At 43.2% G+C, this 25,701-nt stretch overlaps 1 protein-coding gene across 1 annotated transcript in view; it reads left to right on the top strand.

Moving 5' to 3' along the window:
* LRP2 (LDL receptor related protein 2) overlaps positions 1–18,022 on the top strand; it is a 181,181-nt gene extending 163,159 nt beyond the window's left edge. The window contains exons 68-79 of the mRNA XM_064484889.1: positions 928–1,056; positions 2,140–2,360; positions 3,341–3,517; positions 6,049–6,168; positions 8,415–8,505; positions 9,382–9,449; positions 9,629–9,746; positions 10,269–10,398; positions 11,447–11,554; positions 13,067–13,174; positions 16,279–16,350; positions 16,528–18,022. Coding sequence (XP_064340959.1) covers positions 928–1,056; positions 2,140–2,360; positions 3,341–3,517; positions 6,049–6,168; positions 8,415–8,505; positions 9,382–9,449; positions 9,629–9,746; positions 10,269–10,398; positions 11,447–11,554; positions 13,067–13,174; positions 16,279–16,350; positions 16,528–16,689 — 1,504 coding nt within the window. The 3' untranslated portion in view covers positions 16,690–18,022. The remainder of the gene's footprint in view (positions 1–927; positions 1,057–2,139; positions 2,361–3,340; positions 3,518–6,048; positions 6,169–8,414; positions 8,506–9,381; positions 9,450–9,628; positions 9,747–10,268; positions 10,399–11,446; positions 11,555–13,066; positions 13,175–16,278; positions 16,351–16,527) is intronic.
* Positions 18,023–25,701: the final 7,679 nt, after the last annotated feature.

Below are 25,701 nucleotides of genomic sequence, written 5' to 3'. Positions count from 1 at the left end.
GGCAAAGTGATAGAATCAGAGCTCAAGAATTCATAGAATCCCTGATGTCATTGAAAATGAACTAATAACGGAAAATATTTGCTGCTCTCTGGGAGAATGGAGAGTTGCAGTATAAATTAATTTTCACCTTTTAACAAACTTGTCTAGTGCTCCTGGAAGAGTTGAGCATCTCTGTAGAAGTTAAGTAGGTCCCACTGTGCCTGCAGAATAAAGGGGGTTCATTTCGGTTTCTTCTGTCAGGGACCAAGACCTCAGAGAGTAAAGAACTGGAAACTTTAGACTTTTAACACTTTCTTCTGAAAACTAACTAGGCAATGGCAGACCTGTCTTCTTGTTTGAAATTTTACACTCTTTCTCAGCCTTAATGAATGAGTGAATTCAAGAAACTGCTAGAACTCCTTATGTTTGTAAGAAACTGAGCCCTGAAGCCTTAGGGGTAGAATAAGGGCAGGATGGCTTTGCAAAGTTTGTTATGTTAAATGGCTCTTTCTACTCATCCTTGGAGCTGATGCCAGATTCCTGGTTCCAATGGGGCTTTTGGCTGAGGAGGAAGCCAACTCTCAGGCAGTCACAGGCATTAAAGGGCCAGCCCAAAAGTGCCTTACGACTTCTACCTGGAAGCAGTTGTCTCATAATAATGCCAGATGTGAGGTTCACCATCATTACCTATCCTGGCTGATTCTGCTGCTCTGGCTGAATGTCGCCTTCATCCCACACCCCGCCACTTGTAACTTTCCAAAGACGTCCCCTTGGCTGAAAAGAGTGGGGCATTCCTGGGAGAGGGAGACTGTGCTGCCATCACTGGTATCTGAGTTGCTATCTTGCTGGCCAGAACTTCCCAACTAAATGCTCTCATCTTCAGATCTCTTCCCCAGAAGTATCCAGTCTAGACTTGGCAGTAGTTTAACTTTGTCTGTCTAAATTCAGGCATATTTACTGGTCAGATGCCAAGAGTCAGCGGATCGAGGTGGCAAAACTTGATGGAAGATACAGAAAGTGGCTGATTTCCTCTCAGTTGGATCAACCAGCTGCGATAGTTGTGAATCCCAAACTAGGGTAAGTGCTTGAAGGAGTCCTTAATGTTCTAGATATTTTTCACTGGATTCTCAAGAAAAAAATTATCTTTAATTATTTTTCCCTAATTGTACTGAAATTGTCCTTGGACTTTTTGGAGTGGCATCTCTGACTATTTTCAAGAATTATAATATACCCTAAAGATCACTTAGGACTAAACAGGCTTCAGAAGACCAACACTGTGTAAGGAGAAGGCCTCTGGCCACATTTTTTCCAGAGCTCAGTTTGTTTAAAATGCACACATTTCTCGATTTAAGGATTAGTCCCACCCTGATGACTGGTTTAGACTAGAGACTGCAAAGCGGTGGCTGATGGGTTAACTATGGTCCGTATACCTATTGGATTTGAACTTTACAGAACTTTAAGGTTTTTTGTTTTGTTTTTGTAAACTTAGTTGCCAACATTAAAAATTTTTTAAATATCTGTATTTTTGGCTTGAAAAGTCAGAAGAACTGATAACATTGGGTAGGTATTGCCTGGAACTATTAGACATGGCTTTGCTCTCCCTGTCATTCTGCATCCATAACTGCTCAGCTCCACCCATTTATCTTGCCTGCCTGATCCTTTCTAGGTATTTGAGATGGTACAATCTCTGATATACTCTGCTTTTCTACAATTAAATATTTTTTTCCAATTAAGTATTAATTGGATGCAAAATAATACATTTTAAAAAAGTTAGAATGCAAGCTCCATGAGGGTAGGAATCCTTTCTGTTCTCTGATACATTCCAAACACAGATAGCACCTTCTCACACAGTGGGCGTTCAATACATATTTTTTGAAGATGAACAGCTTTTATGATTATATATTTTAAAAGGTTTGAATATCTATCCCTGGACAGGCAGGGATAGCCAATTTCTATTGGGAAAGTGCTGTTTTCGGGAAGCATAGATCACAGATACCCCCGGCTTCCCCTTTGTCTCCCCCTGTCTTTTGTAAAGTATAAAAATTTAGGACCCAGACCTCTATGGAAACCAGTTGATTTCCCCACTGGAAATCTATGCTCTGCTTCGGTGGAGAAGCCCCACTAGATGAAATGCTGCCATGAGGAAACCTTCTGTTACAGGTTTATGTACTGGACTGACTGGGGCAAGGAACCTAAAATCGAGTCTGCTTGGATGGACGGGCAGCATCGGAAAGTCCTGGTTCAGGAGGACCTCGGCTGGCCCACTGGCCTTTCCATAGATTATGTGAACAATGACCGGATCTACTGGAGCGACCTCAAGGAGGACGTTATTGAAACCATAAAATATGATGGGACTGATAGGAGGATTGTTGCAATGTCAGGTTAGAATTTCCCTTTGGATTTCATACATTAAATAATTAATATATTTCCAGACTCTGCCCATTTTCTCAAGAAGGAACCCTCAAAATCTTAGGAAAAGTTTTATATAGTTTCTTGGATACCACTCTTCCCAGCTCCCATCCACTGATTTAAATGAAGATGAACCTATTGTCAATAATTCAGTCCTTTTTGTCCTTCTTATATAATTTTAAAACATGCTCTTAGCAGCAGATATTGAAATAGCCGAGTTTCCTGTTAGGTTGACCTGATGGCTTCATGTATTCCAATGGTAATCCATGTCTAACCACTTCCAAGATGCATTCGTTTTTTTTTTAAATTCTTATTTTTTTTGAAGTGTAGTCAATTTACAATGTTAATTTCAGGTGTACAGCAAAGCAATTCAGTTATACATATATATACATATATATGGGGGTTTTTTTGGATTCTTTTCCATTACAGCTCATTACAAGAAATTGAATATAGTTCCCTGTGCTATACAGTAGGTCCTTGTTGTTTATCTATTTCATATATAGTAAGATACATTCATTTTTAATGTGCTGGATTGCTTTTTATGTACAACTAGAAACATCTAGGAGAGAAACATTTTGTTTTCTTATCTGGGCTCCACAGAACTGAAACAATCCAGCACATACAAAGTGGTAGCTTACATTCAAAGAAAAAAAAATCTCTGCCACACAGATTGTTTTCTAAAAGTAAAATAAAATCAGCAGCTTGAAAGTGAGCAAGTCCCTTATAATTGGTGTCAGATGGTAGGCATTAATCTACTCGAATTTCTGTCACCTGGACCCCCTATTACAGCACACTTTCATGGTCATATGTACAGAGAGTCTGCCTGAATGTTGCTGCAATTTTAAGGTGTTGCCTTAGGGATTGATTCAAGCAGTTTGACTTCTGACATAGAAGTGAGGCTAGTATCTTCTCTTCAGTAACCTTGTTTCGTTTTTCCCTTGTGGGTAAGCAGCAATGAACCCTTACAGTCTGGACATCTTTGAGAGCCAGTTATACTGGATATCTAAGGATAAGGGAGAAATATGGATCCAAGATAAATTTGGGCGAGATGAGAAAGAGAAATTGCTGATAGTGAACCCTTGGCTAACTCAAGTTCGAATCTTCCATCAACGGAGATATAATCAATCAGGTAGTCATCAACCTTATTTCAAATTAATGGCTATATTTATGGAAAATGGTAGTGGATAATGATAGGCTGATCTCTTGGTGCATGAAAGGAATGTGTGTGTTTGTGTGCGTGTGTGCACTTGTGTGTGTATTTTAATCACTCTGACCAAAGAAAGATAAAATTGGGGGTCAAATGAAATGATGCACACCACCAGCAGATAGGAAGTAAAAATACTTCAGTCCTCATTGCTTCTTGGAGTCGTGGGTATGTACCTTCAGGCCACAGAATCCAGTAGGCATCAGACCCCCCTGCTAAATGTGAGTTGGGTTAACAAGTCACATAATAGGTTTTGGGATCTCAAGAAGTCTTACCCAGTCCTGCAGTTGCAAGGCCAGGCTAGTCAAGTTATCCCTGAGCCACGTGAGCCTTAGTTTAAAGTTATCAGTTGTACACATTTCTCTATCCTCCCTTCTTTCTCATTTTCTAAGTTCTGGGTCCTCCTTTGTCAGGCTACCCATGTCCTAATTCATCCTTCACCGTTGTGTGGAGTAATGTGAAAGCGAAGGGGCATTTCTGAAGTGCAGAAAGGAAATAAAACTTTTACTAAGTTCTGTATGTCAGATTCTCTCTTCAGTGTTAACCCAGACATCTGTTACTTCAATTAATCTCCTCCAAAACTTATAGAGAGGTTTTATTCTCATCTCACAAATAAGGACACTGAGGGTGGGAAAGGTCTAGTAACCCATGTGCCCAAGTCACACAACTGATGGATGAGTTTTAAACCCAGAAATGATTTTTAAACTCAGTTCTGTTCAACCCAAAGCTCAGTGTCTTTCCGCTATGGTCCAGTTGTCAGTACACCTAGTTCCAGACTGAATTCAATGGATGTGTGGCCTTTGACAGATCACCTTCCTTCCCATCCCTGTATATGAAACCAGTGTGGAGCCTGAGGTCCCCTCGAGTTCTCTGATACTCTGAGAGCCTGAATCAGCCTTGACAAATGGGAACTCGGAACAGAGACTCCTGGGAGATTACACTGGCGGCAAATGACTTTTCTAGGGATTAACCCCTTCGTGTTGCTGGCAGTGATTGCCGTTCTCCAAAACGCTCCAGACCCCTCTGACATACTGACATAATAGCTCTTGTGTCCTAAATGCTCCTGCAGCTCTCATGCTTGGCAGTTTCAAAGGCAGGAGGGGAGAGCCCAGTATACCTGGTGAGCCCCCTCTGGCCCCTGTAGAAAGCACGGACTTGCAGTCAGGCAGAGGAAAATCTGGGCACTTTCCCTGAAAAGCATCTCAGCCACCTGATGCTCTGAGCCTCCTGTGGGAGGTGCTGATTGCTGTGTAGGCCAGAGACCCGGCCCAACTTTGCCAGATTAGCATTTACTCTGGACCAATAGCTCTCAAATTTTAGCATGCACCAGAAACATCTAGAGAGCTGTTGAACACAGATGGCTGGGCCCCACCGGAGGGGTTTCTGACTTAACATGCCTGAGGTGGCCTAGGAGTGTGCCGTTCTAGCAAGTTCCCAGGTGATGCTGAAGTTGCTGATTCATGAACACATTTTGAGAATCCCTGCTCTCCTCAAAGTGTGGGCCGTGGACCAGTAGCAGTGGTACAGTGTGGGAGCTGGTTCGAAATGCAAACTCTCAGGGACCACCCCAGGCGTTTTATATCAGATTCCCCAGGTTACTTATGACGTTAAAATTCAAAAAGAACTGAGGAAATGGTCGTGGGACGGGTTTTGAGTGAGGCTTTTGAAATATATCTTCCTATTTTGTAGCCGTGCCTTGTCTGTGGTCACATTGTGGCATGACAGAGAATCAGGATTACAGAATGCTAGTCTGAGAAAGAACTGAGAGATCATTGAATCCTTGGATAAACCATGATATATGCTAAGCTAGAATTCAGAAGGCTCTAAAATTACCTGAGGAGCTTTTAAGGGTAGTACTTGAGCTCCATTCCAGACCAATTTAAATCTGACTTTCTGACATCAATAATTGTGAATAGTTCCCAAGTGATTCTGATAATCGTAGCTCTAAATCCCCTTATCTTGGAAATAATGAAACTGAAGCCTAGAAGAAAGTTCTCCTTGGAGGGTAGGAGTAGAAATCACGTGCAATATATGCTTTGAATGGATCACCTTTATGATCTGTCCAAATCTGGGTGATGACAAATCTTGAGACAATAATAGTGTCTGTCTTACTGGCCTTTTTTTTTGAACTATCTCAAATCACTTAGCACTGATTAGTTTTTGAGGTCATGTAGTGAGCCAGACACGTACCTACCTTCTAAACCTTCCAGGGAAATAGAGGCAATAAGTGGTATCAGTAGAAAATGTGCTATAGAAGTGGGATGGAGGGAACAGGGAGGCACTGTGCCACTTTGGTGGGGTGGCAGGGGATGGCAGTGTCAGCGAGGGTGAGTAGCCAGGTGGCACGTGGCCTCAAGGCGTTGGGATGCTGCCTGGGCTCCGATGGGACCTGGCCACAACTCAGTGGGTGGGCGTGTACTTGGTCAGGGTAACCACTGTTCTCATCTGCTTTCCAGTGCCCAACAGCTGTAAAGAGGTCTGCAGCCACCTGTGCCTCCTGAGACCTGGAGGATACACCTGTGCCTGTCCCCAAGGCTCCAGATTTACAGCTGGGAGCGTCACCGAGTGTGATGCAGGTAGGGGCATGGCCTGGGCAGCGATGGGGGCCTGGGAGAGCGCCTTTGCCTTCTTCAGTAGATTCCCCTCCCCTTGCTTCACCTTTTTATGGAGCCTGAAGACTCCCTGTGTACTGGTCCTCAAAACAGAGGGGAGATGGCAGGAGGAGGAGGGATGAAAGATGTGGGAAATAGGAACAGAGCTGAGTGGGACATAAGGGGCCAAACAGAACTTGTGTTCTGATGATTTCTGAGAATTATTTGCAAAATCTGCAGAGTAATAGATTCAGTGCCCCTAAGTCGACTGTTGTGCGGTCTTGTAAAGACATTTTGAAGAGTGAGTTTTCTAGAAGGCTTCTTCCTCCTTTCTCCACCCCATACTGGATTCCAATCACCCCAGAATCTATTCAGCCTTAACGGGAGTTCCTCAAGGTGGAGAACCAGGTTCCTGAGGTAGTGGGTAGGGGGCTTACACAGACCAGGGGAGGTTCACTGGTTTTCCCACATGCTCATTGTAAAGTCTTGACAGCTGAAAAGGTGCCACATTTTAAAATGTACCTTATGCTTAGGAGGTGGAAGCTGGAGTAAGTAAGCTGTGGTTTAATTCTCATCCCCAGTGCTGTAGATGATCTATTCTTGGAAAGACCTTTCTTCAATGACTCTTTCAAATTAAGGAGTTAATAAGCCACAGGGAACAACTAGTGTCCCTAACTAGTATCCAGTGCTTGATAAACACGTTCAAAAATCATCCTGCACATCACTGAGGGCTCATTTTATGGTTCACATCCTCGGACCCTTTCCCGTTTTAGCTGTTGGGGAAATGAAGACGCGTAACCACCTTCCACCACCAGGGGAGCAAGCGGTTAAACAAGGCACCACCTGTTGACTCTTCCCAGCCAGACTGAAAAGATGGCAGGTTTAGAGAATAAACTTTGGAAGAAAAAACTTGTCTTTCCCCCGCTCCCCTATCCCACTCTTATTCCAAGGAAATACTGGCGAGGTTACAATATTTAGCAATATTAACAACAAAATGACAATTTCAAGCTTTTGAGATTTGTTCTGTGCTGTAGATGGAAATGAAATTACTGCAATTTTACGTTGTAGGAGAGGTGTTGTCCAAGTTGTCACCTCTTCTACTGCTACTCATTTACATATTTTTGCCCAGTGGATTATATTAAGATGCTCATTTGAAAGAACTTTAACCAAAGGAAGCATATTAATGACAGTAGTCATTCCATACGGGGTCTTAGTTTGATATAGTAATTAATGAACTAATCGGTAAGTATTTACTGAGTGCTTACTGTGTGCTAGGCACTGTTGTAAGTGCTGGAGATAACAGAGGTGAACCAAACAGACGAATCCCCTGCTCTCATTGGCTTGTATTCCACTAGGACGATAGAGAACCCACTGAATATGTCAGGTGGTAAACGTGAAAGGGAGAAGACTAAAGCAGGGTATGAGGGATGAAGGTGGGGTGGGAGTGGGGTTGCCTTTTGAGTTCCTGAAATGCCTCTCTGATAAAGTGAACTTCGGAGCAGAGACCCAAATTGAGGGACTCAGCCAGAATGGTAGCCGAACTCCTTAAATAAACACACGTGAGAAACACTTCTTGAGCATCTTGTAGGTCTAAGACACAGAAACACCAGTGACCCACCAGGCGCATCTTCAAGTTCATGGAGGCTGAGCTGGAGCAGGGACCCAAAGCACGGGCAGTTTTGAAGGACATGAAAAACAAGGGGATCCGCCAACCGGCTATTTATATATAAATATAAATATAAAGCATCTATTAATTTTTGTCTCTGTGTCTGTTTATTGATCAATGAATTGTTGATGCTTTAGAGCCTTTAGCGAAAGTTCCAGACTGTGCCTAAATTAAACTCTTGATTTTAACCAGGTTCACAGAGAAGAATTCTGAAAACTTCAAAAGAAAACATGAATGTCCTAAGAGATTCCTTTACCACAAGGTTCTTTTTAACTACTAACGTATATTCTGAAGTCTAGTATCTCTCCACTGTTCTGAGGCAGAAATGCTATTTAACTGCCCCATTTTTCCTACCAAATGTGTGTTACTCCCCAAGACCTTATGGATAAGGAAATTGGTCTGACTTAAGGGGAAGATACCATTTTGATAGGGAGACTAACTAGTTGGCGTGTCCTGTCCACCCTCTGCTCCCTGTGGCCCCCAGCCCTGGGCTGATGCAGGTTTGCATGAAGGGTGCTCTGCTGAGTGCAGCTGACTGACGCATGCATGGTTTCTCTCTCTGCAGCCATCGAAAGCCCTATCCTCATGCCCCATCCATGCAGGTGTATGAACGGCGGAAACTGCTATTTTGATGAGAAAGACCTCCCCAAGTGCAAGTAAGTCTGAATGTTAAGGTCCAAGCTGTAGGCCTTGCATCTCCTGAGAGGAATTTGAGACCTTGAAGTAACCAGAAAAACAAGTATATACGAGAACCTCGCCGGTTTGTTAATTTTCACATCTTAACCGCTTGCCCTCCCGTCAGGGAGTCCACAGAGAACTAAGGCTGTGCTTCTCAAACTATAACATGTGGTAGAATCTCCTGGGGTTCTGGGGAGAAAGCCCATCTCATTCGTGGGGATTCTGTATTTCTAATAAGCTCCCAGGAGAGGCCACAAGGTTGTGGGCGACACTTTGGGGAGCAAGGAGTTAGAGAAATGACAACTGCATTTTCCCATATGCCTACTGGTATTGCTAATGACAGTTGGATTATGGGGGAGCAGCTGTCGCCAGAGGTGCTTCAGTACAAGGCCCTTATGAGGAGCAGAGAGACTGGGCTAAAGATCTGGAGAGAAGAGAATTATTGAGATAGCTTTCCACATGGAGCAAGATGATATTTAGGGAAAGCAGATCAAAGGAAAGAACAGTCAGGGTTTCCAGTTTTGCTCTCCGAGGAAGAATTCCATAGATTAGAGAAGATACCAGCAGGTTTATTTGATGAGGCTGACCCTGCAGCTGCCACGACTATTCCATTGAAAGTGAATTTCAGTGGAATTCAATGGGTGGGTAGAGGGAGGAGGGTAACAGCTCAGTGGTAGAGTGCATGCTTAGCATGCACGAGGTCCTGGGTTCAATACCCAGTACCTGCATTTAAAAATAAATAAATAAAAATTTAAACTATAAATGAAGAAAAAAGAAAGTGTATTTCCAAAGTCAGATTACAGCAGAAGCCTAAGAAGGCAACAGCTCATGAACAATGCTGCTTTTACTTTCAGGTGTCCTAGTGGCTACTCGGGAGAATATTGTGAAATAGGGCTTTCAAAGGGCACTCCTCCAGGAACAAGTAAGTTTGAAGAATATGAGGGACCTGGGAATGCATCATTGAGCGCTGTCTATACTCTGTTTAACTCAGTCTTCGAAGAAGGAATGGTTCTAGCCCCCAGCCTCTACTGCTAAACCTGCCGGCTCTTTTCCTTCTCTACATGTTCACATATTTGCTTCTTCCTCCCTCTTTGATGACAGCAATCGCCGTGCTGTTGACAGTCATCCTGATCATCATCATTGCAGTATTGGCGACATTAGGATTTTTCCACTATAGGAAAACTGGCTCCCTGTTCCCTTCTCTGCCCAAGCTGTCAAGGTCAGTTTCATTATGTGGAATATTAATTTTAGAAGCCTGTGTGATATATAATCATGTGAATAAGTTTTTTTTTTAAGTTAAAAAAAGCTCCCTATGCTATTCACTTCTTCTGCAGAAACAAAAAATATTGAACTTAAAGCAGTCACTTCAGATCCTAGTGTCTTAATCGACTGCTTCTCTGAAGCCTGAGTGCAAATCACATTTTAGAGTCTAAATGGTTGTGCCTGCCGGTGGGCATTGAGTTTACGCTGGAGAACAGCGCTGGCTGTGCGATGGGTGAGGCTTTCCTTCTGCAAGTGCCCAGCTCGCCGTCTCATCAAGCGCAGGCACTCAGGAATGTGCTTGAACGCTTCCAGGGCATAAGGGAACTTACTCCCATATGTGATGTGTAAATTCAGAGTGGGAACTGCATGTGTCATTTAAGTTAAATTTAGCTAGGGAAAGGTACCAAGGGAAGACTGCTATTGCAAAAGGTTGCTTTAAAAAAAATAATCAGATATTGTTTTAATTACTTCTTTTCAGCTTAAGCAGTCTTTCCAAATCCTCTGAAAATGGAAATGGGGTGACCTTCAGATCAGGGGAAGATGTTAGTATGGATATTGGAGTGTCTGGTTTTGGGCCTGAGACTGCTATTGACAGATCAATGGCGATGGTGAGTATGGTTTTGAAATGACTATTTGAAGATGATAATTTTTACTGTTTCATCAGAGAAACACTCTTGTAAATGATAAAATCAGCCTAGAAAAAGATGAAATATAATATGCTTCTCAGAATAAAGTCTATAAAGGCAGAGTTAGGAGACATTATGTTTGTTGTAGAAATGTGTCTAAAAACATCAGTAATAAAATTGAAATTTACCCCTGATCTAAGCCACACTGTTGAAGTGGAGTCATAAACAGTCTCAAATTTAATTGGAATCTTAAACAGACTGTTTTTTGGGAAACAGAAGAGAGGGGCCATGATACTCTGTTTTCATGGATGGCTTTTTGTATGTTTAAAGGAAGAGGTGGGGAAACATACATTTCCTAGTCTCATAGTTTCCCACCAATGCAGAGTGACGAGATAAACAGCGGTTTTCCAGTCAGTGGTTGGTTCAGATCACAACTCTGCCACCAAGTATGTAATAATAGGCTTGGAGCTTGATCTCTCCGGCCCTCACTGTCCCCACCTGTAAAATAATAATACCTCCCGGGACGATCAGATCCCTTATAAGTGAACCACTATCCACTGCAACGTCTGCAGTCCACGCTGGGAAGTCATTTTCATTATTCTGCCTTCATCGCAAATCTTGCATTTTCTCCCTTGCCTAAAAGTACAGCGTTATCCATTCTCTATTCTCCCCCCGCCCCCCCCCCCGCTTCTCCTCTTTGCTCCTCTTCCACTACCCATCCTTCTCTCTGTGTCCAAATCCAATGCCCAAGTGAGTTATTTGTCTTAAGGAGCCATAGAAAACTTGGACATGGGAAGAGGGCTTTCATTTTCTTGAGCTGATGTTAGTGCGTTTCTGTTACTTTACATAAGGGTTTGTCATATGGAGGCCTCGTGTGCCTGCTAGTTTTTTTTTTTTTTTTTTTTTTTTTTTAACAAATCCTTTTTGGGTAAATTTGGCAGAGCACCAAGCATGCCTCCAGGTGTGAGGAGCACACCTTCCTCGTGCAAACCCGATCTGCATCCTTTTTTTTTTCTTTTTTCTCCATCAGAGTGAACATTTTGCCATGGACTTGGGAAAGCCGCCCATAATATTTGAAAACCCAATGTATGCTTCCAGGGACAGTGCCATCAAAGTGGTTCAGCCAACAACAGCCCCGGTGAGAAATCACAGTCCTTCCTTTCGGGCGCTGCTGGTGCCTGGTCTGGTTCCTATGATGATGTACCTTTCGGGTCCTCCCAGCCTTCCTCAATGGAAGGAAGGACGGTGGTCCATCCTCAGCTTCACTCTCTGCAGTCACAGGACTGACCCAAGGACTTGACTCCTGAAAACAATCAGATTCCTGGGTTTTGGCACCCATTCTGGGGGTGCTGACCAAGAACCTTTCATCCTGAGTGGTCAGAGCAAGAGGTCCGCATACACAGTGCCTGACACACGCAGCTTCTCTGTAGATATTTGTAAAGTGAATGAGTGAATGATTGTCAGGTTTGGGGGACTGGACACAAGGGTGTGATTCGAGGTGACCTCCCTGCTTGCCTTTCTTATACTTTTATGAAAAGTAGAAAGGTCTCCAAAGTTGACGGCAGACACCTAAATTCCCTTTGGTGCGGCCCTATTACTCACTCATCTGTTAGAGGAGCAGGGAGATGAGACAGAAGTTCGGATGAAGGGAAAGAACATTTGATTAGGTCTGGACCAGTAGCCCCGACACCACCTCTAGTGGCTGTTAGTTAGCTTGTGTTTCCTTTGTCAAAACAACTGTGGCCTCAGCAAAATAGTTTCATTGTTAACACCTCAACTTCATTTGAACTCACGAGAATATGGAACCCTTTAATATATGACAGAAATGTTGGAGTGGCTTTCTTAAGATCAGAAATATTTGAATCTTGAAAGCATTTTGCCTGATCCTTTAATATCCAGAGGGCAAAACTTTCATCACACGATAAAATAGATTTTTGGCGTTTTCACCTGAAATCAAATGAGGCCATGCTACAAACACATTTCCGAGTTTGAGAAGAAATAAAGTGGTGAATGTAAAAATATAGGAAAAGGAGTGAGTTTTTACCCTGTAACTCATTAATTACATATCCATGGTAATTTGAGCTAAGGAGGGAATTTTGGAATCACATGAATGTTACAGAGAATATCTAGAGGAGTATTAATTCCATTTTGCCTCTTGTTTCAAAAATTCAGCCTCTTTTAAGCAGTCCTCTGAAATTAATAATTTTACTCTAAATATCTAAAAAAAAACCTCTCAATTTACCAATGAGTTTGGGAATAATTCATACTGTTCTTTTTGCATGTGGCTGCCAGTATACAACCAGAATATCCTTTATCCAAAACTATGGTCAACAGTAGGAGTAAGGGGGACAGAGAACATAGGGAAGGGGGAATAGAAATTGCTGTTACTAAATGAGAGTGTGATCAGTGATGGGTGTATTTGCCTCCCAAGATTAAGGCATGAGATAGATAACTTGGTAGCTGGTGCTCCTGATTTTGGGGAGATAGGAGTGGTATTTATTCCTGGACCACAGGGTTGGTCTCATAATAAAAATGATGCCTGACCATGTCTGTGGGAGAGCAAGATGGTAAACAGAACCAAAGAGTTGATAAGAAACTTTATAGCAAAAATTCTTTCAAAACTGAATAATGACCTTCAATATGCTCACAGGTAACTGAATCCCGAAATGTGTATAACAAAAACTATGGAAGTCCCATAAACCCCGATGAATTAGTTCCAGACCCAAAGTCAACTTCCCCAAGTGCTGATGGAACTCAGGTAACAGTGACTAACTACTGAGATGATATGGGATTTGGGAAGGACTTTGAAATTGCTGTTTACTTATCCTAGGCAAGCCAGAGAGACCCTGATAGGCTCACAGATCCCAAGGTGTGTAGGCGAGTAGTAAAAATAATTTTAAAAGTCATAAACTGAAAAACTTTCCACTACATTCTAACACTGAGATGGAAATGATGTTCCTGCGACATGGGAGATGGAGCAGAAAAGAAGGGACACAGACTTTGGGATCCAGCCTCTTCAAATCAGAGGCATTTAATTTGAGATGATGACTTAGTATGAATAAAGACCTCACTGTGCCAAGTATACATTTAGAGTACCCTTTCCTCTGCAATGCAGTTTTTCTACAGTGTACGTCTTTGTTCCCTTAATAATGTGTGTCGTTCTTAGCTCTACTTGTTGTTTCCTATATTCACCACTAGATGGCACTAGTTTACAAGCTCGTCATCTATCCCTTGTGTCCATTCATCTTCCACCTAACTTTATTGCCCTCACCTAACTTTATTGCCCTCAATGTGCCAGGCACAGTGTTTAATACTGGAGATTAAAAGAAAGAAAAAAAAAAAAGACCACTAGACAGAGCTTCTCTACCTTGTATGCAGGCCCTTTGAAATTTATAGACAATGGGATCTAGAGAGAAATTCAAAAAATTTGATATAAAACTTTGTATTAATGGAAAATATGTGATTAATAGACACATGAAGCTGTCTGAGATATAGCTGTTTGATTCTGGGCAAACTATTTCACCTCTGGGCGCTAGAGTCCTTAATGTTTGTCATTGGAGGCACTATTGGCACATTGGGTGGGACAGTTCTTTGTGGTAGAGAACTTTCCTATACATTGCAGGAAGTTTTAATGTTCCTGGCCACTGTCCTCTAAGTGTCAGTAATGTTTGCCCCAAGCACTGTGATCCCAGAAATCACTGCCTCCCTGGCCCCCAAACACACTTCTGGTTGAGAACACTAGGGCCTGGACTATCTCAGGTCTAAAGTTCTGTGACTTCTTCTGTGAAACAAAAGTCCGAGGGTAGTTAGAAATCTTACCATTTTATACACTCTCTGTCCTCAAATTGCATAATCTATAAACAGAACTGGTATCTGCAAAGTCATGTTGGATTTTCAGCACCTCACACATTGGTTCCTGCTCTGCTTGTCCAGGTCAAAATAAAAGCAGAACTAAATTGATGCTAATGAGAAAAGCTTATTACAAAAGTCTCTTTGTCCACCTTTTTATATTTCATTTACTAATTCCTTCTACACACACACACACACACACACAAATGTTGTCTTAGAAAGGAATTTCCCATTTCACATTTTTCATATTTCATAGTTTCAAGGGACTGAATTTTTTTTTCCTTCAAGCTACATTGAGAAGTGTATTTTGAAGACTAACTTGCCACAGACAACAGAATATTTGAATGTCACATATTCGATTCCCCAAGTCTGCCTCCACCCCAAGGCCAGATCTGTTTTATATTTTCAACAGTTTTTCTCAGTCTATTTCGAGTCCGTGATCCTCTTCCATAGACAGAGCTCTCTGAGCTGAGCAGGGGGAGTGTGAGGGAGATGCTGCCCGCTCTGCCCCCGCACATTAGTCATCAGAAACAGAGCCAATGCTGAGAGCAGGCCTGACCCATTATACTCCTTTTCCTCCTCAGCTCCATCTTTGCAGTACATTGGTTCTTACCTTTTTTTTTTTTAATCCGTTAAGACTGAGACCCCCCTAAGGTCTGTCCTCCACAGTGTGACGAGCAATTTTCCTATGTCCGTTGCCTTCTGGGCACTGAGAGAATAGCCAGTGTGGCTTGAAGCAGCAGAGGCCTTTGGTTAGGACCACCCTAGGTTGACATGAATGTTCTGGAGAGGCTCCCAGATTTATCCTTCATCAGTAAGTCTGCTCAAAGAACTTAAAGAACATGAACTCCTGTGGCTGAGTTCTGTCATTTTTCAAAAGTCATGTGGACATGCATTGGATTTCCCAAGAGGATAACAATGGACATCCCCACTACTTCTCTTGCTAAGAATGACTTAGCTCCAAGTAGCCATTTCGTACTGAAGCAATGAGTTTTGGCCTTCCCCATTTGAGTGTAAGTTTCCAGAGGCCAGCTCCGACCTGAATGTCTTCATCTGCCCCTTGGTGGTGGTCACGAGCAGAGTAGGTGCTCATTTAAATGTGAGTGATTGTGAATGGCCACTCCTCCTTCTCCCATAGTCTTCGCATGTTGGCCCCCTCCTTTCACAGAGCAAGAGTCACTCCATAAAACACGTGGGCCACCTGCTGGAGGAGGCTGTCTGTTTCCTCGTCCCCCGTTTTCTTGTTTCCTCACATCTGGGAGCCATAGCTGTGACCAGCACTGCTGCCGTGGGCAACTTTTCAGCAAGACAGGAGCCACCCACAGTGGGGGTCCAGGGTCATTTCTCCTTGAGCTACCTTCAGTTCTGGGGCCTCTGCATCCTAGACGCATTGCCTCCTCCTTTAGTTATATGATCTTGCTATGGCTCCCTTTCCTCCCCTGCAAAACAGAGAGAATAAGAGCACCTACCTCCCAGAGTTGCTGGGAAGATTAAATCAGAAACTTGTACAACCCTTGGACTAGGTCTAGACACATGGTAAGCACTCCATAAATGTGAGCTCTGTGTGTTGTCATCCTTATTATGAAGACGGGAGGAAATATGCAGGGAGAGGATATGCTTGAGTTGACTGAGGATCAAGACATCATTTTAGGGAACGAGAGTTCCAGCCGGGCTTCTTTCTTAAATCTTCAGGCAGTCCCTGAAGACATCTCTTACTTGTCTCTGTCAAAGCTTCTGGGTGCTCTGGGCACAGACTCGGTAAGCTATACATTTTACATCAAGGGAGTGTTTTGAAGTTCTTAGATGAAAAGAGCCCAGAGAGTTTCAGTTACTCTTCAGGGACCATCTGAGGAAGAATAGAACAGTTTCCTCCGTGGGCCGGATCACATGGTCCCAGGTCCCAAAATGCTTTTTCTCTTTGTAAGAAGAAATTTTAAAATCTAGATAGAAGGGCAAGAAACCCACAAAAAAGTGCCATTACTGAAGGTTTTCTGTTTCCTCCTTTTCATTTAGGCAACAAAATGGAATATCTTCAAACGAAAACCAAAACAAAATGCCAATTTTGAGAATCCAACCTATTCTGAGGTAATTTTTAACAATTTTTCTTAGCCTAGGCATTCTTTCTTAGCCATAACTAGCTAAATCGGGCATACACTCAGATTATGCTGAGGAAATTGACCAAGACTTGTCTTCGTCACACAAAACTGTCTCCTGTCACGTTGGGGGAATAAATGACTGATTCCTGTTTCTTTGTGGTCTTAGATGGATAATGAGCCAAAGGTCAGTGCTACTGTGACCCCACCTCCATCACCTTCACCTGCTGCTAAGACTTCTGGGAAAAAAGGCCCCACTCCAACCTACAGTGCAACAGAAGACACATTTAAAGACACTGCAAACCTTGTTAGAGAAGATTCTGAGGCATAGCTGTGCCAGCTATTTAGGGAATAATTAGAAACACACATTTGCACATATATTTTTTACAAACAGAGGAAAAAATTAACATTCAGTACTTTATTAAAAAAATATATATTTTCCCCCTGTACTCTTATAGTTGGATGTGTCCATGGAAGCAGTCCTTTGTATGTCTTTTTTACTTATGCCATCTTATATTTTTACAAATAATTATCACAATGTACTATATGTATATCTTTGCACTGAAGCTGTCTGAAGGTAATGCTATAAATATATTGTACATTTGTAAATTTTGGAAAGATTATCACATCATTAAATTTGCTAATGAAAGTATCTGCTGAATTGGTTGGTGATCGTTACATTAAATGATCCAGTGAAGAAAAGAATTGACTTGGGGCCTTTAGCCATGTCAAAAGAAGAGGTATCACTCGTATTCTCTGTAGAATTATCAAGGGAATCCAGGCCCCACTCTTGGGGCCATTTTCACACATCAGCACTTAATGTTCAATAGTACATGTAACCTCATTAATAGCATATTGACAGAGGTGCAGATAACACAGAAGGTAGAAAAAGCAATTCAGTTTCACCCTTCTGCATGTTTGCATTATCTAACCAAGACACTGTTTCCTATGTGTTCTCTCACTCGCTGCCAGGTCAGCATTTTAATTTTAATGCCTGAGAAAATCCTGTGTCATGAAGTGTCCTGCAAAGAGTTTGTATGCAATCGAATGAACTCTCATTTAATGGACCCTGGGATGGCTTCCACCGTTGCCTGCATCTCAGGGGGTCACCTACCCTAGAAACCGGAGCTCAGGAGCTCAGTTACTAAAAGCAAATCTGTGTCTTCGTAAAGGAAGGAGCGAAACAAATACCGGTTAAGCAAAGCCTCAGCTGGGTGTTTGTGTTTCTGTGTGTGAAAATTTCCTTGTAATGACTATTTATTTCCTCCATTGAACATGAATAGAAAGGGAAACCGTCCTTACTGAGCCTTTTTTAGGTCCTTTGGCAAAATCGTACATTTGTATCAGAATGTCCTGCAGAGCCTTGCTCTCCTCCTGAATAGCAGCTATAGTCCCTGCAGTGTGAACCCTGGCAGGAATACAGTCTCCGTACCAAGTAGCATTCCCGGCTCTCTGTGCTACTATTGCACGTTTTAAAACAATGAATGAATGAATGGATGGATGGATGAAACATATACTACTGATTATTTTATTTCTGAGTTCTCAAAATATTTTTGCTCATATTTTGAGTGCTTATTGTAATTACTTTGAAATGTACTTTGATTAGAAAGGCAAATGGAAATGATGCTGCTAAAATTTTTCTAATAAATGTGTATTTTATCAAACATCTGTGTGCTTCATGAGTCTGGGTCATGTGTGAATCAGTTGTATTTTGCTGTGCATAGAGCTTGAGGCTTCGAGTGCTGGGCAGCTGGGAAACCAGGAGTGCCCAGGGTTCAGGGCGGGGAGGAGGCGGAGGGGGACAGTGCCCGCAGCCCAGACAGGCCTGGAGGGGTGATCTCAGAGAGGAGAGTAAGCTCCTATAGCTTCCCACCTGAACTCTGGGCTGTCAGCCCCCTTAAAGTGCCTTTCAAAGCCATCCATTTCCACCTCCCCTTTTCCTTCCTTACACTCTAGACTCCCAGCCAGTTTCCCATTTCGGATCTAATTGTGACAGAAAGTTGTATGAAATGGGGTGAGAGAGGAGGGTTGTATCCTAGGTCTCGCCAAGTTCCTGGGATGTGATCACCAAGTGAAGGTCCTTGGATTTTGGCAGGAAAGAATTCGAGAGTCAGCCACAGTTAAAGTGAGAGCGGGTTTATTTAAAGGGATACACACTCCATAGACAGATTGCAGGCCAACTCAGAAGGCAAGAGAGGACCTGGGAGATGGGGTCGTCTAGGAAAGCGAGAGCCGCTTAGGAGATACAGATTCCATAGGCAGAATGTGGGTCATCTCAATAGGTGAGGGGTCCCGGGGTGCAGGGGTAGTTAGTTTTTACTGGCTCGGTAATTGCATATGCTAGCAAGTGGGAGGATTATTTCAGCTATTTGGGGGGAGGGGCGGGGATTTCTGGGAACTGGGCCACCGCCCACTTTTTGGCCTTTTAGGTTCAGCCTCAGAACTCAGGGCACCTGTGGGTGCCCCACTTAACATGCTGATATATTACAGCGAGCGCATAACAAGGCGCAGGGGCTGCTGGGAGTCGCCTTCTGCCATCTTGGACTTGGTCAGTTCTAACTAGTTTGCGCCCTGCCCTCAACTGCTGTGTGAGTCTTCTTACTTTTGTGCCCTGTCCCCTCCCCGCCTGTCTCAGGAAGGGCAGCGAGCATGGTCGCGGCTGCAGAGGGTTTTGTTCAGCCTGGGATTCGCGCTCCAGCGGTGCGTGTCAGCCCACGCCGGGAGGTAAACGTGAAACAGGGCCGGGAGAGCCTTGCTCCGAGGTGGCTGTGATTCCCACCATTGATATTTGTCTCGGGCGTTAAGCTCAATCAGAAGTTATTCTAGGGAGGTTTTAAAACGAGAATTGGTTTCCTGCTTCATTATTGGGTCTCCCCGGGAAGGAATCAGAGCCCGCTGCTGCGCTTCTGTTCTCTCCCGCGTGCTGGCACCTGGGGGGCGCGGCAGCCTCGAGCCTCCCCGGGGGCTCTCCCGGCCCGCGCCCCAGCCCTGCCTCTGCCTCACTCTCTGCGGCCCGAGCAGCTGGTGGGGAGGTGCACGGGGGGGAGGAGCACCTGGAGGCGGGGTGCTGCCCACAGGACGGGAAAGCTGTTGCTTAGCATCTCATCACGTGAAGGGAACGGTTTTACTAGCAGACAGGTATTATACCGCATAAGGTGAACTCACAAGCACAAGCAGGTGTGCCCGCAGGAGGCTGTCTGATCACACTGGTCACCTGTTTCCAGGGCTTCCCATTAATTTTTTTTTAACTATTCTTTCCTTGATTTGATCACTCACTCACTCGCCTGTGTTCTTACCAGAACTCAGCTGTTGACAAATGGACGCAGAGCAGAGACCATGGGTTTAAGGAAAATATATAAGAAGGCAACTTTTAGTTGTGAATTCCATCCATTAACTTTTTTTTTTTCCTGAATTGGAAAAAGACTGCTATTAGTTGATTTTTGAGGTGGAGTATCTCAGGCTGCCTCAAAGATGGTTAAGAGCTAGTTAGGCCCTGGGGTGAGGGAGGGGTCTGAGGAAGCTGGCTGGAGATGCACATTCTGTAAAGAGCCCTGGCCTTGGAGCCTGGAGCCCTTGGTTGCCCTTGGCCTCTCGGCCTCTCTTCAGCCTTCCCCTCTGCATCCATCAAGGTCACAAGCCACATGTCATAATGAGGATACTGTATGATTCTGAGTTTCCTCTCTGAAGGCTCCTTTAAGAGCATAAGGCATAAAATTGCTTTCTTTATCTGAGATTTGCTTTGAAATAATCCCATGTGTGCTGGGGAGTGGGTGAGGAGCAGGATATAGATACAAAAAGAGTGGCCATGAGTCGGTGATTGTTGAATCTGTGCATTGGGTACACAGGGTTTATTATGCTATTCTCTCTATTATGTATGTTTATAGTTTTCCTGAGTAAGTTAGATACTCACATCCTTCAGTTGTACTTGTGAATCATCACATACGAATCGCTTCCCCCAGGATCCAAATAATACACATTCACAAATTGCACACATAGCGCTTAGTTCAATATTCGTACTCCCCTGGGTTCTAGGCACCAGGGATACGAAGAATAAAAGCTAGTGAAATGTTTGCCATGTGCCAGGTTCAGTTCGGACTGCTTTACGTGTCTTATCTTGCTTCATCTTCATAACAATCTTATTATCCCCATTTTACAGATGAGGCACAGAGTGGTCAAACACCTTTCCCAAAGTCACACAGCTTGAATTACACCCAGCTTTATCTCCAGAGCTTATGCTTTTCAACCCATTACTGTGGCCGCTTCCCTTGGGAACTCGTAGTCTAGTGGAGGAAACTAACCCCAAAACAGTGTGATGTGGGAGCACAGACAGCAAGCCAGGCCAGCACAGATTTTCAAGTTTAACACTAAAAGATGAATTTTGCCAGCAAAGGAGTTCAAGGGTGGGGAGAGGCAGAAAAGGCAGCACCATCAAACACAGGAGGTGGGAAAGGACACAGGGTGTTAGAGGACAGCAAACAGTCCAATGTCAAATACTGCTTGGCTTAAGAGCACAGAGGAGAGGATATGGCAGCCACAAAGGCAGCTTGAAAGGAGGTTGCACAGGCCCATGTATGAAAGGTGTTTAATGCCCAGGAGAGGAAGGCCAGCTTAGGAAATCATTGTGTCACGCCACTGATGGCTCTAACCACAGCCCCTGCAAGGGACAGGTCAAAAAAAAATTCACCTGGATATGTCAACTCTTGAAAGTTACCAGCCTTGCTGGGGACTTTTAGTCACACCAGTTCTGCACCACTCCTTCCTGGAAGTGAGTTAATTCACAACATTTTGTCTGAAAATCAGTCAGGCATCTGCATTCACTTTGTGTCTGTGATGTTCTGGAATAAGCGAGAGGAAACAAAACAAATGGGTCTCTAGAAGCTATGAGACGTCACTGAGTCCCTGAAGCTCACAGTATCACCTGTCTCTGAATGCTGTCCCCGCCTTGTGCAGACCAGAGAGGAAGGGCGCATATTTCTGTTCCTCTGATAACTGATGTCCCCTAATGAGAGTCATTGGTGAAAGTCTGACATGAAAATGTTTGTAAAGAGTGTATGTAACCCACTGCCCTGAACTACAATAGCCATGATGATGAGCGTTTATTAAGTAGAAGAGAAGGGGAGACTTTTTAAAAAAAGGAAATGTATTTTTAAAAGCTCCTTGGTGAGTTTAATGTGCAGCCAGAGTCAGAAATACTAATCTAGATAGAAGTGGCTAATCATCTTACATTTTTTTTATTTAAATGAATGGTGTTATGGGGATGGTCAAGATTGTTACTGAGTCTTTAGAGGAATACACGTGTCTTGTCTGTAATGAGGCTGGTGGATGATAAAACGTTGGGTCTCATTTTATTGTCATTTGAGGGTAATGGAAAGCTAATAAAGACCTCTAGACATGAAAGATGGGAAATTCAAGGCTGAGAAAGGTGAAGTGCATATTCGGGTCACAGCCTGGGGAACACAGCCACATTTCTTGTTCCAACGAGCCAGGGTTAGGGCCTTGCACAAATTCCCCAGTGTCCCGCACCCAGCCCTTCTCTGAATGGGAGAACAGGTTGATGTAGGAATTTGTCCTTCTATCTCTTCCCACTTTGCCAGACTCAACTCCAGGGGACTTTTCTTTAGTTATGGCCTGTTAGTTTCCCTGAACCCCATTGTGGCTGTAGTCCCTCAGGAGGCCTTTGGGGGCCGGGGAAGAGGAGACTTTGGAGAGTCTTGAGCTTTCCTGACACTGAAGAAACTTTTACCCCAAGATAGGTAGGATGTAGTCTGTTTCTAAGAGCACGGTTGTGTATTTATTGCTTCTAGGTTTTCGTCTGTTGAGCTTTTATGTTTTTATTTATTTTTTTTTTTGCAAACTTAGGATTTAGAGGATAAGTAGCCTGGAGCTGTCCCTGGCACAGTTCTTTGCTGCCGTTTTCCAAATCTTCGAGGGACCAGATGCATTCAGTGGAGGGCAATGGAGACTATTTGCCCACAGAAGATGGTTCCCCACATTCATGTGTTGGGCACGGGGAGTCCACTCATCTGTCTTTGGCCCTTGCCAAGGGCCTCATGCAAACAGCTGACACAGACCTGTGTCACACTGGCAGGATCACTTCTCCTGGAGAGTGAAGAGCTGACTAAGTGGCCACATGACCTTGGGTAAGTCATTTCACTTCCCTGCTGATTAGTAGCTTTATCTGGAAAGGGAAGGAGTTGGACAAGGTTATTTCTAAGTTCTCCTTTAGTTTTCAAGCGCTATGGTTCAGTGATTTATCTGTACTTCATTTGGTTCAGTTGAAAATCACTGCAGCTGTTTCAGTAAGTTCTAAGCTTGTTACAGCAACTTCAAAGAAGACAGAGTCAATTATAGCTTTTTAGTTTTTAATCCTCAGGTGCTGTCTGTCTCTAGGTGAGCTATCAGACGAATTTTAGAAAATCCTTTTCTTTGTTTCTTTCTTTTTTTTTTTTTTTTTTTTTTTTTTTTTTTTTTTGACATATCTGAAAGCCTGCCAGTCAATTTCAGGGCTGAAAGTTGCCATGAGGGGTTTCTTTTTACAGGAAGCTCCTGCAAACATTGTTTATAGGGCCGGGGCTGCAGGGGCTCTTCGTGGGACCCCAGGCCCATAGGGAGTGTCCTAAGGCACATGAAGGGACCCTAGTCAGAGAGTGAGGCTGGCTGCAGGACCAGGAAGTCCCCTATGGAGAACCAGTGGCATCTTGCTGACTTCCGATGAGGTGTGAGGTCCATGAAGGGCTCTGGGTTAAAGAACAGATGAACCTAGAAATAAATCAATCATGATTTTCAATTCTTTGAAAGTTAAACTTGAATTTATTTTTTAATTGTGGTAAAATACACATAATGTAGAATTTTAAACTTGGATTTTTAATCATCAGACTGGTATCTGGAGCCGTTTTTGGTTTTTTCCAAGATAGCCTTAGAAGGCTGCCTATAATGGCTTTGATAATCCCTGAAGCATGATATCGCTTTCTAATATTCTGACTGTCAGAGCCTATGAAAAGATGGCAGGAAACCCTGCTCAACTCAGCCCAGCCCAGCCAGAAATGCTCTCTTCAGCTATGATGGCCATGTGAGTTCCTTCTCAGAATGGGTTGAGCTGTGGTGTTGGGTACAGAGCCACCAGTTAATAACTTAAGCAAGTGGCCACCAAACCCTGATTTAGGAGTCAGCCGTGGTATCTTAGAAAGTGAAGCAGAGTTGGAGCCATGACTCTTCCCCTAACTAGTGGGCTGACCTTGGAAAAGCTGTAGAGTTTCTCCAAACTTTGAAATCTTTTCTAAAAACAAATGAAGATAATAAATTTCACAGGGCTCTAATGATGATAGTATTTATTCATTCACTCCACAAATACTGAACAAGCATCTACTAGGTACCAGAGAATAGTATCAGATAGTAACAGAGCACCTTATGTAAAGCATCTCATTTAATTCTGACGTCTTATACTGGACATACTCTTTGTAGCATTTTACAGCTCAGAAAACAGAGACAACAGCTGGGAATGTGCTTTTTTAAAATTAAATTATAAAATTATATTTTGGCAGTGATAATTATAAAATAATTTTATAATTTTGTGTAAATTATAAAGCACAATACAACATACTTTGGCACAAGATCATGACCTAGGAAAAATTTTACTTTTCTTTCTCCATTTTATTTATTTGTTTATTTATTTATTATTTATTCTTACTTTTTTTTTTTTTTACTTTCTCCATTTTAATTCTGTGGATTTCTTAGTAACTTACCCTGTCCAGCAACAACAGCTATAATAGCAGGTAGTCATTGAATGTCTCCTATGTGCCAAGACCTCTTCTAAGCCTTTTCTGAGTATTAACTCATTTAATCCTCCCAACAACCCTATGAAGTAGGTAATTATTATCAGCTCCGTTTTACAGATGAGGAAACTGAGGTAAGAGAGGTTAAATAACTTACATAAGGTCGTGCAGCTATTAAGTGTTGGATCCAGCATCCTAACTCAGACAGTCTGGCCCCTGAGTCCACCCTCCACACCACTGTGCCAACTGAGTTCTGACATAAGTTGGCGAGGAAATATCTCCCCCGACCCACCCAGACCTACCTCCTTCTCCATCCCTGCTCTCACTGCCCACCAACTTCCTAGTCTTAGGAACCTTTCCTAACTCCTATCAAAGCTTCCTGTCCAAAGGAAGCCTTCAGTGACTTGTATTCCACTGAGGGCAGGTAAATCCATTGTGGCCCCTGTGTATTACTGTCATGACCTCAGGTAATGCTAATGAGGTTTAATAAGAGCCCTTGGAGGAGAGGGCTTCTGTCACACCAGGGACCTCCTTGTACTGGCTGGCTCTTGGGTGCACCTTCTCCAGTTGAGTGCTGGCTCCTCCCCCTAGGATAGGCCACGCTAGCCCAGACTAGCTGTGCCAGCCAGCATTAACCTTTCTTCATGAAGTCATTAGCATTTAAATATATAACAAACCAATGCCTTGGTTTATTCTGTGGAGAAATAAATCTTCCCAGACAGGCTGAATATTTATGGTGCGTCTCCTGCTGTGTCGACCAGCAAGGCTCTCATTCCTGGAAAACAAAGAGGCAGAAAAATGTGAATGGCAGCTGCAGTGATTTTTCTGAGCTCTGCCTGCAAACAGATGATGGAGTCAAATAGCTCAGACAGCTACCCCTATTCTAAAAGTTATTTGTAATTTCCTGGGCAGGGAGGGTGTGTGTACGTGTGTGTGTGTGTGTGTTTGTGTGTGTGTGTCTTTCTTTAATCAAGTGGGTTACACGCCCTTTTCTTCACTTTCAGGGCCTTTCACCCACATTCTCATCTTGCTGCACATTTTAATAATCCTTTTTCTTGTGTCTCTCTCCAATCTTGTGTCAGTATCTTAGGACAGTGGCCAACTTTCATATCTCTATCCATAGTTCCTAACATTGAACCTGGCACTTAATAAGTGTTGAATAAATGTTAGCTAAATAAATAAATGGAAAAAAAGGTAAAGGCTAAGGCAAGAAAGAAATCCATCAAGTCCTGAGCCTCCAGTTAGAGATGCACAATCTCACAAGCACACCTTTATCCTGCCTACCTCCCAGGCTGGTTCAGAGCAGTTAATGCCTGTGATGTTACCTTGGTCACCAGCAGGTGCCAGTTAAATTTACATCCTGACTTTTTTCTTCTAAGCTCCTGGGACTTAGAAGGCTTTTAATTGAATAGAATGGTCAAGTATTGTTTAAAAGACATCCCAGGAGTTAACCTCATGTTCTTCTAGAAAGATGACAGAGAGGAAAGAAGCCATTACTAAAAGCAGGCCTGGATGTAGACAGAGAAGCTCTGTCCCTCCCGTGTCACTCAACCTCTGAAACTTGACAGAAC

Source organism: Camelus dromedarius, chromosome 4 (assembly GCF_036321535.1).
Source record: "Camelus dromedarius isolate mCamDro1 chromosome 4, mCamDro1.pat, whole genome shotgun sequence".
NCBI classification, from domain to species: domain Eukaryota; kingdom Metazoa; phylum Chordata; class Mammalia; order Artiodactyla; family Camelidae; genus Camelus; species Camelus dromedarius.
The sequence above is the reverse complement of the archived record's forward strand: the minus strand, read 5'-3'. Positions and strand labels throughout refer to the sequence as shown.